The sequence below is a fragment of the Amblyomma maculatum genome, chromosome 7, assembly GCF_055883805.1.
Source record: "Amblyomma maculatum isolate TAMU_Amacu chromosome 7, ASM5588380v1, whole genome shotgun sequence".
Lineage (NCBI taxonomy): Eukaryota > Metazoa > Arthropoda > Arachnida > Ixodida > Ixodidae > Amblyomma > Amblyomma maculatum.
In genome coordinates, this window is record NC_139350.1 from 88,568,360 (window position 1) to 88,583,983 (window position 15,624).

Consider the following 15,624-nt stretch of genomic DNA (forward strand, 5'->3'; position numbering starts at 1 on the left):
AATGGAATGATGGTATAGTTAACCGATCTAAAAAATAATTAAGATATAGGGAAAAAAAAAACGGGCATGATAGCAACTGCTACCACCCCGTTTCAAAGGGGACACTGCTGTATTCTATCCATCCATTCATGTTCCTTCTCATTATCCCCCTTCCCCCCGAAAACAACTCTGCATCGTGTCGTCGGCGTTCTATGTTCTTCCTTCTAACAGTGCCAGGATCTCACGAGTAAGCGCACGGCAGCAATGAGTGTACGATCTCACCCCGAGTTTTTTTTCTTTGTTCTGATTTTTTATGCCGCTCTTGATTATGAACTATCATAATGTCCCGTTACAAAAGCGAAAGCAGCGGAGGCTGTTGTGTTTGCCACGTTGGTGCGCAGTCAACTTTGAAACACGATGCGTTGTATCAACTGCATTCGCTTGTTTCTTTCATAGACATTACTCTCATGTCAGTTTGCTTTTTATCATCATGACACTTTCGGGCCTCTGCCAAACTTCCGTTAATTCAGCACTAGGTAGAGACAGTCGGTGCCGCAAGCTCGTTATATCAAGGTTCACCACCGTGACATGTCCGCTACATAGTTTTCACATGCATGCACTTCATTGGGGGTGACGCCAGGGAATTGAAAAACTTCTTAATATTGAGGAATTCGCTACGTGGAGGTTTAAATAAAGGTTTAACTGTATGACACTGTTTATCATAAGCTAAGCACTTTTCAGGCTTGTGGTAAATTTGCATGCACTTTGTTGTCTTTGGCCATGTGACTGTCCTTGTGTTTGTAGTTCTGCTCTTGACTGCGCCAACCATTTTGGGGTCCTTGTTTGCTATTACCTTCATTTGTATCAACGCTTGCTTTACATAATTTTATGTTCTTCTGAATATCGGTGCTGGGATCAGTCAGTAGACTCTCTTGCACATTGCTGTTCATTATGCCGACTATGATGCGGTCTCTGAGCTCGTCAGTCAGGTATCTGAACTGGCATGTCTTCACCTGCAGTCTCGCCACTGTCAGGGACTCGGCGAAGGGTTCATTTCCTTTTTTCTTCATGTGGTTGGACTTGTAAAGTTTGTAGGCATGGTTTATCTTTGTAGTAAAGTGCTGTTTGAACTTTTGCATGACAACTTCGAGATTTTTCTTGTCGTCCTCACTCAGCAAGAATGCTTTCAGTGCTGCCGGCATGTCCGGCCCAAAGACAGTCATGAAATTTGCCACTTGCACTTCAGCCTTCTGATGGAGTTGTATTGCTGTGTTATTCCACTCGTTGCTTTGTAGCCTGTCCTCCCACGCATTTGGCGGCAGTAATGGCACTTCGAGCATTTTCAGAGCCTTCAGACAACCTTTGGCCTACATCGTGTTTCTTGCCTTTCCGGTTTCTCTCTTTTTCTTTTCCTTTTTTTTTCTCCTAGTCTTCTTCTTTCTTCATCTCTCAAAATATTGCTACTGACACCATGTAAACAAAAGTAATTTTATTTGGAGATGTGGAGGTTAAATTATTGCATACATGAGTAACATGAAATTACCATTGTCTCTTGGGCTGGGCGTCCCTTGTCTGTGCTTGGCCTGGCTTTGGCCTGCTATGACTACCTTGACAAAAGCTTAAGTGGTGCTCCTGCTTACAACTCTTACTGCTGCTTTCCAAGTTGCCAATCACGCAACTGTGCTCTAAAAGCTTGCTAGACTGGCTTTTTATGAAAAAAGTTAGACAACACCAACAATACGGGATATGAAATAGCATGCATGTTTATGTATTGCCTAACACGACACTGATAAAGTGAAACTGGGCTTCTACAAATGCGAGCATCTTGAACAAAACTTACTGAATACTGTATAAGAGAAATGCGCAACAACTTCAACAGGACACAGGAAGAAACACACACAACAGTTCACGAGCGCAAGTACCAACTGTTTAATAGGGTGAATCAACAACAGCATATATACAGACAGGCGGAGCATGCGTAAAGGTAGAGCAGGCACACACATCAAAAACACCGCAAATTTTACAAAAACAAATCAAGATACGAAACTTCAGCATCATAGATCTGCAACGAAGCATCACTTACACAGCGATCAGAAAGTTTCTTGACATGGAAGGCCTCTAAGACAAGCCGGGCTTTCACATGGGTACTCCTGCCTAGAATCTTTGTCATCTCAAATCTTGCCCTACACGTGCTAATGCAGGAAGAAATGTGCCTTACAAGGTTTGAATTTTTATCATTATTGTCTACATTTTTTGCATGCTCCCGTAGCCGGTCATTAACGCAACGGCCAGTTTCGCCTACATAGGAAGAGCCGCAAAAGGGGCAAGCTGTATACCACTTCTGTGGCGCACTTAACATAGGAGATGCCATGCCTTTTTTAACTCACTTTTTTAAGAATACCACTAATGTGTGGTTGCATGGTATAAAAGCAAAACAAAGCAAACATACAAAAAAATGTAATGCGTATGCAAGCACAGGAATGATGACGAATTCAATTATGCATAGTTGAAGCAATCATACTTTGTATACAGCAGACGCAGCATATTTGTTCTGCGTCAAGCAGAATTTTTTCAGCTTCTCATGCTGGCATGAGTCGATAGAGGGTGTGGCTGCTAACAGAATTGCTGTTATTGCCCATGACACATTGGTGCCAGATGTCCACTGCTCGCTGCACTGGCAATGTGTTAAATACTGCTTCTAAGTTCACCATATCCTTCTTCCCTTGACGGCTGCATCTTGTTCAGCCGGTACCTTCGGTGGGCATTTGTGCTCAAATAATATTGATACAGAGACTGCATTCAAGCACTTGCTGAAACCTTAGCCTTAGCGAGCCCAAAAGCATCTCCAATGTACACGCAGTCTTCATAAAACTTGGGTGCAAAGTGCTTCCAGCATCCCAGCGCACATGGACCCCTTGCTTGTTGCTGGTGCTGCAGATAACTTTTACCCACCTGTCACAAAGGTTCTTATCACTGGGAAATTTAGAGTAGATCATGCTCGTTGGCATTGAACAATTCATATAGCCAACAGCAGAGCAAAATAAATTTGAAATCGGGAAGCTATACTGGTGTGACCCTCTTCAAATGTACCCCGCCATGGTGGTGGAGTGGTTAGGGCGCTCAGCTATGAAACCCAAGGATGCGTAATTGAATCCCAGCTACGGTAGCTGCTTTTCGATGGAGGCGAAAAAAAGGTGCCCATGTGCTGTGCGATGTCAGTGCACTTTGAAGAACCTCAGGCCTGAGTTGCTTTGGGACTTAAACACCACAAACCAAACCGAACTAAGTCCTTCCGATGTCCTAAAACTGCACGCACTTAACCAACCCATGACGTCATTAGCACAGGGTAGCCTGTAGAAATCACTAGATTATTTGTGGGGTATGGCTCACTCCTAGGAGCTCTTATCTTGGAAATTCAATTGCAGAAAATCAGCCACTTTCAGGTGAGAAATGTCATTTGGGAGATTAGAACACCAGGAAGAATATAGACTTGGAAAATTTCTTCTCAATCTGGGGGGGGGGTGAACATGGAAAAATGGAAAAATCGCTTCACATTCTGGAATATTTTGCATGTCCAGTGGCTGTAGTTGCTCATGTCTGCAGGCAAGAACATGACTTATGGGGAGACTCGTGCGATAAAAACAACGATTTTCATCAAAAAATTGTGTTTTTTTGTTTTTGCTGCTTTTATTATCTTTAACCCTTCCCCTTTCATTTCCACCAACCCTAGCCTCAAATGCAGACGAGAAGTGATAAAAATCTGCGATGTGAGCACGTTGGGTGACAGACCAATGGGCAGAACTGAGCTGCGCTTATGGCGGCTGCGAATTTCAAACACTGTGTCTACCACTTTTGTGGCGTTTCAGGCAGGTAGAAAGAGCTTTCTGCATATTGCGGTTTTTCCAGCAATATTAAAAAAAAAATTAAAAACAAGTTTTTTCTGTTCCCAAAAGATGTACAGCCACTCTCGAAACTGCCGTCGCCATTGGCTTAAAGCTGCTGTACCACGTGTTGTTGGGTTGCCGTGCTGTGCTTCAGTCAGGCACACCCAGGTTTTGAGCAAGTTTTGGGGAAGCTAGGTATCCTTCCTTCTCGTGAATTGATTTTATTGAGCAATGCACCTGACAGCCTGTGAGTCACAAGGATGTCTGCTTAAGAAACTGCTTAGGCCTAGTCCCATCGTCGCGACATGGCGAAGAAAGCTTGCTCAGAGGACACTTTTTGGAGTGGCAACGTGAGGGACCTACACTCATGAGCAGAAGTGGAGAGACAATGCGCTTTAACAAAACTGCCTACCAGCCTTTTCTGACAGTGAAGAAGTTATTGCTGAGATATGCATAAGGCGCCCTCCTATATATACTTGCTGTCTTGCCCAAGCAATTTTGTATGGCACTTCTTTTTATACAGAAAAAAAGTAATCATAGCAGTTGGTGGGGTCTCTCCACTTTTGTTCACGGGTGTACATACGATGCAGGAGAATTCTGAGGAAACGTGCTACTTTGCAGCTCCTTTAGCTGCATTTTCCCAAGATATATTTTCTCTCTTTAAAGCGTCATATTCACTTATTAAATGTTTGTTGAAATTTGGACACCTTCTTTTCTTTGTTTCTTATTTTCAAGCAACCTTACTGCTTGTGCAGGACATTACTTTACCTGTCTATGTTGTATCACTATGAAATTTTGCATGGACATTTTTTAGTATTTACAAAATACAGCTATGCCATTTTTGAGTGCAATTTTGTTGTTGTGAATCAGATATAAATTTGCCAAATCACTGTAGTTCCACCAGTAAAAAGGAACTTAAAAAGTGATATCTTTTTAAACATAAAAAAAAAAAAAAGGAACTTTAAGTAGAACACTTTATTCTTATTTTGTACAGTTCATCACAATGAAGGAAATGACATATTGCTAACTGCTTTGTGATATTTACACTGATATCAAGTAAATGCACAAAAACATCCTTATATTTGAAATGCATCACTTGCGAAAATTCAACCAAACAAGATAGGCAGGAATTAACACCAGATTTGAAAAGAGCTCCTAAACATTGACTGGAATGTGAAATTTTCGGCCACCTGGCTCTGATATTAACAAAAGTGTTTCGTTCTGGTGTACATCCCGCAAAGTGTTGCTTGTCCATGTTCAGCGGAGCACTGACCAACGAAAAGCAAAACTTTTCTGTTCTTTTATTGCTATTTTCGGATCTAAGCTTGTCAGAAACTCTGGGAAAAATAAGTCCACAGTCATCCATGTCTTATCATTGGCTTTGAATTCACAAAGCAAGCATCCGGCCGTTTAAAAGGATTTCAGGTGCTTAGGGTCTTATCATTGGCTTTGAATTCACAAAGCAAGCATCCGGCCGTTTAAAAGGATTTCAGGTGCTTAGCCTTACCGATGATGGTTAGGTTAATTTTTTTCCTGCGCCATCAGGGTTGCAGAAAAAAAGTGCAGAAACTTTCTTCTATTTTTGGCTGCCTTGGCAGGCCCTTCATACACAAACTCGTGTTCTGTTATAGGTTAAGGATGTCTGCCTCATCAGCATGTGTTGCACGACCACGGTGCAAGAATACTGAGGTGCTGACACTGCGCCCACTGGAGCATCCAGAGTATGTTCGGCTGCAAGCTGACCGATGGCGCTGGTTTTAGCTGGCCCAGTTGAGCAATGCTGGTGCCTTGAGATTCCGTTGTCCAAGCTTGATTTTCAGTTTAGTGGCGTGAATGCAATTCAAGACGCTAAGGAAATCTATTGCTTGAAATTGAAATCTGTAGTATGCCTGTCTAAAACCTTTGCTTGTGCGAAATTTTCTTGTTTAAAGCAGTTAATGATATGAACACAGTTAAACAGCACTGAAAGCCCATTCACATTCCGCTCACTCAATTCATGTTTCATTCGATGTTAATCTCCTTCCTTCCGCTCACAATGGCAGAATGTTATTGCGCTAGAAAATTTCGCTTCACGCTTAAAGTTGCTTTTCACTCTATATATGAAAATGGCTCAAGCAGTGTTTCACTGAATGGAGTAATTTTCAAGATGCAGCGCATTAGTATAGTGTAGCTATTTGCCACTCAAAGTTGTGAAGAGGTTGCATATTAGGTAAAGACTTTCTTATGAGGGAAATGTGTCAGACAGGATGAAAGGTCGTGTTGGATCTTGGACCATAACCCAACACAAAAGCCTGAGAGAATGGCATTTTTATTCTGATGCCAATTATCATGGAACGGGCCTAATTTTCAATAAGCTTCCTTCCACTGGAGGCCGGATGGCTCTTGAAGGACTCGAGTGTCAGCGTGCAATCAAGTACGCTTTCGAAACTCACAATGAGGGGAAGAAACATAAGAAAATCACCATCCCAAAAGTTTGCACCGTCAAGTACTTCCACAATTAAAAACAGAATAGAAAAATTCAGAACTTTATTACACGCCATATGCCCAGTGCTAACAAAAAATGCAGTAACTCGGTGAAATGTTCAAGATATACCCTGTGTCACTACACCGGTTACAGCAGTTTTGCATCTAACAAACTGCAAAAGTCACAAAACCTTCTGTGGCACATAGAACATAATAATGAAAATTGTGGTTAAGATGAACAAATCTTAGCCATTTTATTTTTTTCGTGAGCCTTCTTTTTCGTGCTCATGTTAACATGCTTGTAGTGCTGCCTAATCCGCATGCTAACATAGCAGTTAAGCGACTGAGCCGCTGTTTCTTTCAAGCATTGCGGTGAAGCACATAGGGCAGTGAACCTGGGTGAATTGGATAATTTTCGCATATCAGATTTTCGAATGTGAATACGAATCGAATCGCAAATATATTTAATCTGTATTTTTTTAATATTCGCACGCCCCTAATTTTCTATCCCTCTGCAAGGCAGGGTTTTTGTGCCAGAAGGTGATTTGATATATCTGCCACTTTGTCATGCTGTCACTGATACGGCACGAAGGTGTGCAGAAATCAGTTCCCGTCAGAGTTGTTGCATTGAAACACGTGCTGCTGCCAGCCAAATGAGTTTCCATCTTTGCCACCCCGCCTAGTGAATGTGGCCTGTGTGGATTTTTTGGGCATTTCCTAGCTTTTTCTAGTGTTAGTTTGGACTTCGCTTGTTTTGTTGCTGACTGAAGTTGAAACTATGAGCCTGTAACAAAGGTGCATTCACACCACTGCTTGGCTGCAGACAGTTGCAACTTGTGACCATTGAGATGATAAATCTGTGCGTATGCTTCGAGCCTAAAGCACCACATATATCGGGCCCAACACATCATGCCATACGCTGATGTGACGTGGAGTGTTCATTGCTCCATTAAATGCATGATCTTGTAAGGTGCTCCTACCTTCAGTACTAACAAAGGGTACCATTCAGAGAGTATGGAATTAAATAAAACTGGCGTTATCCATTATATGCCTTCGGTGGCAGTGCTTCTTTCTTGTAATGCAATTGGAGTGAGATGCAAGCTGCACTGCTACACAGCTGGCTGACCTGGTGATTTATGTTTTTATTTACTAGCAATGTTAACCCTTGCTTGAAGGTTGTTATAGGGAGGGTATACAGTACAACCCACAGCAGACCAAATTGACACATTGTAAAGTCACGTTGGACACCCTCGATACAGCATATCAATGTAGTGTTCGAATTTATGGCTGTCCGGCTGTTTGAAAACTTCAAGAGGAAAAGCAGTCCAAATTTCAGTCATGTCAGGGAAAAAGAAGTAACATAAAGCATCTATGTGTGCGTCATAAGGCTTGATTGTTGTGGCGTGGTTTGTTCTGATGCTTCATTTTCCCGGGGGCTGAATACATCTTTTTTCATCTTTAAGGTGTGATGATTCGACATTCTCCTCACTATCCTGATATGGTGAATGACCTGCTGTTGTCTGTTGTGGCCAGCTGTGACCCTTTCCCTCCTGGCCTCCTTCCTTCGGCTGCCGAGAGGGCGTGTCCACAAGCCATGACGATGGCAGCACGCAGCAGCGGAAAAGAGATGGCGCCGTGACATCGAAGTGAGCTGATGCTGCTACTACCAAGGAAGTGAGAGCATATCGCGAAATCCCAATAAACAGCTTGGCCCGCTGGCTATGTCACAGTGTGCCGTTCTTCGCTACCTCAAATGGGCCTCGAGCTAACGAAGTAGCGTTTGGCTTTGAGCAGAGTCAGAGCCCTATAGAACCCCCACAGAGTACCCTTGAAGTATCTGAAAGAAAAACTTTAATCTGGGTTTTTGCCATTGATTTTCAAGTAACACGAGTCCATGTGAGTTTAATATTTATGTCACTGTGTCTATTCTGCATTTCAATTAAACAAAAAACTGCCATTCTTTGAATTCATTCTGTTTTATACATAATTAATTTGGCATTGTTGAATACATTTTTTAACTCTTTTTTTTTTTCAGAAAGTAAAGCCTTTGGCAAGCTGTCAAGCATACATTAATAATTATTCATAATAAATGACTCCTAAACACTTAAAGGGTATCAACATTTTTTAGTTTATTTTTAACCAATATTATAAGAAAACGGCAGCACACACTTTTTATTAGTAACATGCATAAATTTTGATTTTTTGTATATAATTGTGTCCCATTTTTTGCGCCAAAGATGCAGGAATGCCAGACTGTTTAATCTAATCTGGTCTCCAGCTTGTCTTATTGAAGAATAAATGAAACAGTCGTCTGCAGCAAGCTTAAATTCTACAGGAGACTCCGTAATCTCGGTAATATTGTTAATATAAATTTGGAGCAATAATGGAGCTAAGTGATCTTTGACTAACACTAGGAAACACTTTCTAATGTAGGAGAAAAACACTAATCCACGCACACAACCTTCCTTTGATTATGCAAATAGGCTTTAATCCACTGCAGAATAGTTTGCTAATTCATGCTATGTGTAATTTTGAAAGCAATTTACTGTGTGAAACCTAGCGAGATGCTTTTTCGAAGACTATACAAATGACATCGATTTGTTCGTGGGCATCTATGGCCGAACTATCATATATTGTTTCTAAGGGCTATCGATAGGCCTTTTTGGAACCTGTGCTGGGGCTGATAAACGAACTTGTTATCCTCAAGAAAAGGTAGTGTATATATTTGCTTATAATACTTTCTAACTATCTACAGCTGACATTTATCAAGGAAATTGGGCGACAGTTGTTGCATTTGGTTACTGCTTCTAAATACAGGTTACGACTGCTCAGTGCCAATCCTCTGGCAACGAGTGAGCTTGCAAGGACTTCATAAAGATTGTACTTAAGAAAAACGACGCCTGCACACCATTTGAGAAATTGGTTGCGTATTCCTGCTGGCGCGCTAGCCTTTTTAGAATCCAAAAGTAATAGTTTAAAGACGCCAGCCTGAGTCAAGACTGTGTTTTCTGATGAACATGAAAAAGGAGGTGGATAATCGTCACGGTAATCATTGCTGGTTTAGAAAAAAACACTAGTAAAGTGATTGAAATGATCGGTCATTTTTATTTTTCTTCCACTAGATCATTGCTAATTTGGATCCTATTTATTTCCTCTTTGTTACCACTCGAATAAAGCCGAAACTTCTGAAGTGCTGCTTTGACAATTCTGTTTAAATTTTGATTAAAAATTACTCTTTTGAGTCTATTACAGCTGTTTTTAAAGTCCTTCGCATTTTTTATACCTCATCTTGGCTCTTTTCCTTCCGCTTAAGCATTTTACTTTGTACTTGATCTGTTTCGTAGGTTGATTATTGCAAGGATTGTAAGGCTTTATTTTCATTTGAATCGAAAGCTTCACTATGCCATGTAAAGCCAAGGTCGCCATGCATATGGCACAAGTCATTACTGCGTATGTGCCATAACCATGACAACCAGCTGCGCTGTTCCACTGCTGTGCCATTGCATAGAGGAGAGGAGAAGGAGGGTAGTGGCATCTCAGCAGATGTGCACACTGGTACAGAGAGGAGAGAAAGGGTAGCTTCCGCACTGAGCATGCACATGCCGCCGTGGAGTGCTGACCGAGTGGAGCAGGAAACTGTCTGCCAGCATTGCATGCTCAGGGCATGAAAGTGGATTCTGCCTAGAATGCTGGTGAACTTTGATGCTTTCAGTGAAATGATAGTTGTGTTCGATGCAACGCTCTGTCGCCCGCAGCCAAAGCTTTCTTTATAAATCAATTTACAAGAAAAAATTATTAAAAATGGCCATGAACTGGTTAGGTGTAAGTGTCCACCATTCCGTGGTGTCTACTCAAAAGTGTAAGGCTCCCTCCTCTCCCCATAAATGATGGAAAAAAATATGGAAAACAAAAACTGCAGATTGAAAAGGTGGTGTTACAGGGGTTATCACTGCAACATTCACAGCTTTTGCTCTATCACTAAGTACAAGCCATGCTTAAACTCCCACAATTTTTTCTCTTGGGGAAACAAACCTGTCAGCGCAATGTTTGGTAATATTCCTGAAGCACAGCCATAGTTCTTAACCAATTCACAATCGCAGGCACGTGCATATTCTGCTAATGACAGTTGTAAAAAATCCAGAATGGACATGTTTTCTGCCCATCTATAATCTATAATATATAACTTTCACAGGTATATATGGTTGGACATGAGTGCTTACTCTGGCCATGATGTGTACAGAAACCATCTTAGAATCTGATATCTCGTCTTTTTAGAGACTTTGCATAGTTGCATAGTCTCCTACTCTATCAAAAAGGTCCCACCATCAGTGCATGCTAAAGAACCGTAGGTGGTCAAAATTTCTGGAGCTCTCCATTACGGTGTCTCCCATAGCCCGAGGCACTTTTGGACGTTAAAACCCATAAACCAAACCAAACCACTCTACCCAAAAGTAGTGACCAAGGACCAAGTGTTCAAGTAATGACCAAGATTCAGGCCTTACTCTGTCTTCGGTAATTAGCAGATTGTGCAAAAACAATTGCAGCAATTGTTTGCAACTAGAAATCTCGACGTTCCCAGGTAGTAAACTGCCCCAGTTAATATCTGGCGAATTAAATCCTTAGGTGATTATTAGTCTTGCGGTATGGCTGAAGTAGGTGCATAAGAATATGGTTAGGTAATCCAAAAGCTGGTGAAGTGCACGTGGCGTGTACTCTGTGCCAGTACGATAAGCAGCATTCATGTAATTTTGCACCATTCTGTTTCAAGAAAAGTGTGCGCAACCATTACTGCATGTATAGATATTTCAATAATGATCGCAACACCGCAAATGCATGTCGATTCTTGCCCATCTAAACGTTACTAGTTTTGGATACTATACGGTGACCTTGTTCAGCCATGTCTCATTTGCGATAGATAGCACATGTAGGCATTTCGTCTGCAATGCGTAATTCCGTCTCCTCAACGGTTGGGTCCCGCAACTTCTTTCTGCTCATTGGTTGCCTCTCAGCGGGTTAAACGGCGATAGTTACCGAAAGGTGTCTGAACGCAACCTAAAGGTAACATACACTCACTGAAGGCAGGAAATGATTACGGTGAAGGTAATTGATTAGTGTTACCATTGTCATGTCATCACTTCATGGCTCTGTTCACGGCTGGTTTTGCGGCTATTAAGAATTAAAAACACTACATATTGTAACCTAAAGGGGAACACTCCCCAGGAATGAGCTTGGTAGCTTATTTTAATGTTGCGTTAAAAAAGAAATAAAAGTAAAAGAAAAAAGTTGCTATTACAGGATTCGAACAGATGTTTTATTCGCTTAGTGCTGAGGTAAGTAGTGTCAATCCATTGCGCCATTGAAGCAACAAGTAGAGCAAGCTTTACACCCGCTATTATTCCTTTTTACAATATTTTCGCTATTGGTCGCCAGGTGATGCTGCTCAGAGGACTCTACCGTTGAGGGAACGGAATCACGCGTCTGCAATACATGCTCTAACTTGATCGCTTTATAAAGAGTGCTGCATTCAGTGATAAGTTCGTAGCTATGACAGGGTGCAATTTAAGTGGTGATTGGCCATTACTCCCCAAGGTGCCAGAGCCATGCATGTTACCAAGTACAGTCGTGAGTAAAAATGATTAGCACATGTCACGGGTGACCGGAATGACAACGCGTGGCACTGCGGTCGACGAAAAGGCTGATAACAAGAGTACCGGGCCGTTCCCATTCTTCAGTATTGGGGGGTTCAGCAAACTATATGTGGGGGGGGGCTCAGCGAAATTTATGTTTTGACATGAAAGAAACAAAAAATAAGCCATTATTTGTCATGACTGGGATGAAAAGAAATGCCACTTGCACAGTCATGTAAGGGCAACACCTCGACGCTCGGGCGGTGGCTTGCTTGATAAAGACTACTTTCTGTCTTACCCCCCCCCCCCCCTCCCCCTTCCTAAAAATGAGAACAGCCCGATAAGCATGCCTGCGAACCACTGTGACGTGTGGTGAGATACCACAGCTCTGCTTGCTCGTCATTTATGCTAATATTTCTTACTCGCGACTTTACTTCGAATGTGTTGCTGGGAGGTTTAGAAGCGAGTATGCATTGTTCATATGTTGCCCCATGCATATAATTTGGCACTTATTTTGAGTTTGTCATTGATCGAAATGACCTTTTTGGCCAGCACCCTTTTAGCAGAAGCACATTCGCACTATTTTCTTCTCATCACTGCCGTTTTCTTTGTAAAATCATTACTTGCACTAACGAATTTTCCTTTTGATTTGCTACAGTTTTTCAGCACTTGCTGCTTTTCTGTGCTGCATAAAATTTCATAATAATTGGCCTTGTTTGTTTTGTACTTTTTTTGCCTACGTGATGAATTTTTTCAATGGTTTTTACTTCAACCCCAAATCTTTAATGATATAGTTTGTCATGCCTTTAAATCTGCCTGAATCACCAATTTTTTTATAAATGCCAATAACCAACAGACTGCTACTTTCGTATTCAACCAATTTTTAGCCTGTTGCCGAAATGTACCCTCAAGATATTCAATTCATTTGTCCAGTTCTGTATTACTGTAAGAGATTCAGTCTGTCGATCAGTCTTTTCATTTAGCTGGCTATTATCCATGCTGATAGTACTTAACCGGTAGTCAGATACTGCTTGATTGTCTATGTCTGTAGCAGCTGAACTATTTTAGGCCTGGAGTTTTCTGTATCTCCCGACATCTGTAGCATCACTAAAAACCAACGACCAATAGCAATGCAATGAAGCCCACCAGGCCATGGCGGGGCAGCCAATCATCACTCCTGTAGCAACAGGTGCAGTAGGTGAGCCATGCTGTCCGCAGGCCAGGTGCTGTGCCCTCTGCTCTGACTGCTATCGCATTGCTCCTTAAGTGCATTGGCTGTTGATAACATTACAACTTACAGTCAGTATTCCTCGAATGTGCTGTCAGAGAAAGACACCAAAGGTGGTATCATGGTGATGCTCCTTGTTTATATTGAGGTGGACATCATATACAAAATCCACAGCAGAACTTGCGCAAATAGCAGCACTGGGTGAGCCATGCTGTCCGCAGAGCAGGTGCTGCGCCACCTCTATGACGATGAGACTGTGGTTGCTTTTCACTTTACTGACAGTTGTTAACACACAACTTTACTATTCCAAGGACAAGATCAGCTCTCTCATCTGACCCCTTTGAACTTGAAAGGGCTGTTGTCATAATATTTGAGGTAATTGAGCCTTGCTATTATGTTTTTCATCAGATCGCAAAGAAAAAAGTGTACCCTTCTTGAAACATAACGTCCGAATACTGTGTGTGAAAAAAATTGTATATCCTTCAAGTTGTACATTGGTTTGGGCTTAGTTGGTTCATAATAGAAGTTGGTTCTGAGGGTGACGCAAAAGAGGACAAAGTCAAAGAAAACAGTTAAAAACAACAGTACTGCACGCTTATATTGTTCATTGTACGTCTTTGCAAATTGTATTTGTTATTATTTTTGTTATCTCTTGCAAGTGTGGAATGCCCAAAACGCCCTGCGGTGGTTCTCGTTCTGCTCGAACAGCTGTTGGTGGATGGGAAGCAACAGAGCTGGGAGCATGTGCGTTTCTGTGCCACAGTTGCAGCAGTCGCTTGAGACATAGCTATCTTTTGGAATTGGAATCTGCAAATTATGCTATCCAAGCTGCACAGGATAACAAAAAGAAGAAAGCGAGTCAAAGAAGCAAAGCCCCGTGGAGCCAACTCGCGCAACTGTACCTCATACAGCACTGCCCACATACTATCGGCTGCAGCAAGTTTCATTTTTGTGCCTTTGGTTGTTCAATCTTACATCACAGCAGCAATGAAACTGCACCAAGAACTACAACAAAATTCACTCCACCAGTAAGCCTGCGTGACATCGCCGCAGCAAAGCACACCAAAAGGTTCTGAACACACTGGAGGTGAAAAGTTGGAGTGTATGAGTGATGCTTTGCTGTCTCCACTTCGCGCAGGCTGAATGTGTGTTATCTGACACAGTGTAAAACACTGTTACAAGATGACATTTGCGACAAAAATGGTTTGGTTTGTGGGGTTTAACATCCCAAAGCAACTCAGGCTATGAGAGACCCCGCAGTGGAGGACTCCGTAAATTTCGACCACCTGGGGTTCTTTAACGTGCACTGACATCGCACAGCACACGGGCGCCTTGCTTTTCGCCTCCATCGAAAAGCTGCCACCCAGGCCGGGATTCGATCCAGCGTCCTTGGGAACAGTAGTCGAGCGTCGTAACCACTGCGCCACCCCGGTGGGTTTGCTACCACAGTTGTAATGTAAAAGTGGAGTTTGTACTTCACAAGTTTCTATAGGAGATAGAACAGGACTGGCTCACAAAAAAATGTAGCAGCTAAGAAAATGCAGCACTCGGTAGCACATCAGCAATTAGGGTTTGTTGTATTTACTCTTTACACAATTATCCATGCTGCTGGAAAGTGCCCTTTTCTCTTGTGCAGCATATATTGACACCATCAAAATGTTTGTTGCCATTCACTGGCTTTGGAAACAACAGAAATGGACCTTATAGTCTGTAATATGCTGCGTAAATAGATCACATTTAGAAAGGTGCCGCTTTTATGTTTGCATCCAGGCTTTCTCTCAGTCGTGTTTTGTGCTCTTTTAATTATGAGACTTCGCATTCTTGGTTACTCTCACCATACTGATTTCCTCATATTTCAATGGTAGTTGCCCAATGTGAGTGTGAAATAGGGACAGTTGAGCTTTTTGAAAAATGTCAAAAATACATCACCCATGGCAGGTTTACAAATCTGCAAGAAGTAGCACCATGGGTACTGGGCTCTTAAATCAATTTGGGTTTATAAAAGCATCTTTATTTCAGTAAAATTGACATATTCACATATCAGTCTAAGCTTACTTGATACTCTGCTTTATTGTTCCTTTAATCAACATTTTTTAACCTTTCTCTCAGCAAGTTTCCACACTGCTCAGATCTTTAGGGGGCCTATTTTAGAAAGAAAATGTGAAGTTAATGAATCAGCCAACAACGGCTGTAACCTTGCATATTTTTGCTTTTGTTATTTTTTTCTTCTAGGCTTCATCACTTTATTTTTCTTACCCTTTTAGGGGCATAATGTAAGGGGTGAGGCTCACAAAATACAGGTATCTACGGCATTTGAAAATGTTGATGAACATATGTTATGGCAGCGATGGTGGGGGAGGCTTTCCCAGTGAGCTGCTGCTCGGGAAAAAAATGAGCTGGCAAAAACAGTGGTATGAGACGCAGAATTTGAAGAGGGTGATTG

At 41.9% G+C, this 15,624-nt stretch overlaps 1 protein-coding gene across 15 annotated transcripts in view; it reads left to right on the forward strand.

Moving 5' to 3' along the window:
• LOC146183909 (uncharacterized) overlaps positions 1–8,044 on the forward strand; it is a 53,509-nt gene extending 45,465 nt beyond the window's left edge. For 9 of the 15 annotated variants that reach the window (XM_084609233.1, XM_084609229.1, XM_084609232.1 and 6 more), the window contains 2 exons: positions 5,495–5,584; positions 7,860–8,044. In XM_084609233.1, coding sequence (XP_084465359.1) covers positions 5,495–5,584; positions 7,860–7,965 — 196 coding nt within the window. In that variant the 3' untranslated portion in view covers positions 7,966–8,044. Of the gene's footprint in view, positions 1–5,494; positions 5,585–7,789 lie in introns of all 15 variants that reach the window. The other 6 variants (XR_014708811.1, XR_014708812.1, XR_014708813.1 and 3 more) reach the window with 4 other exon arrangements.
• Positions 8,045–15,624: the final 7,580 nt, after the last annotated feature.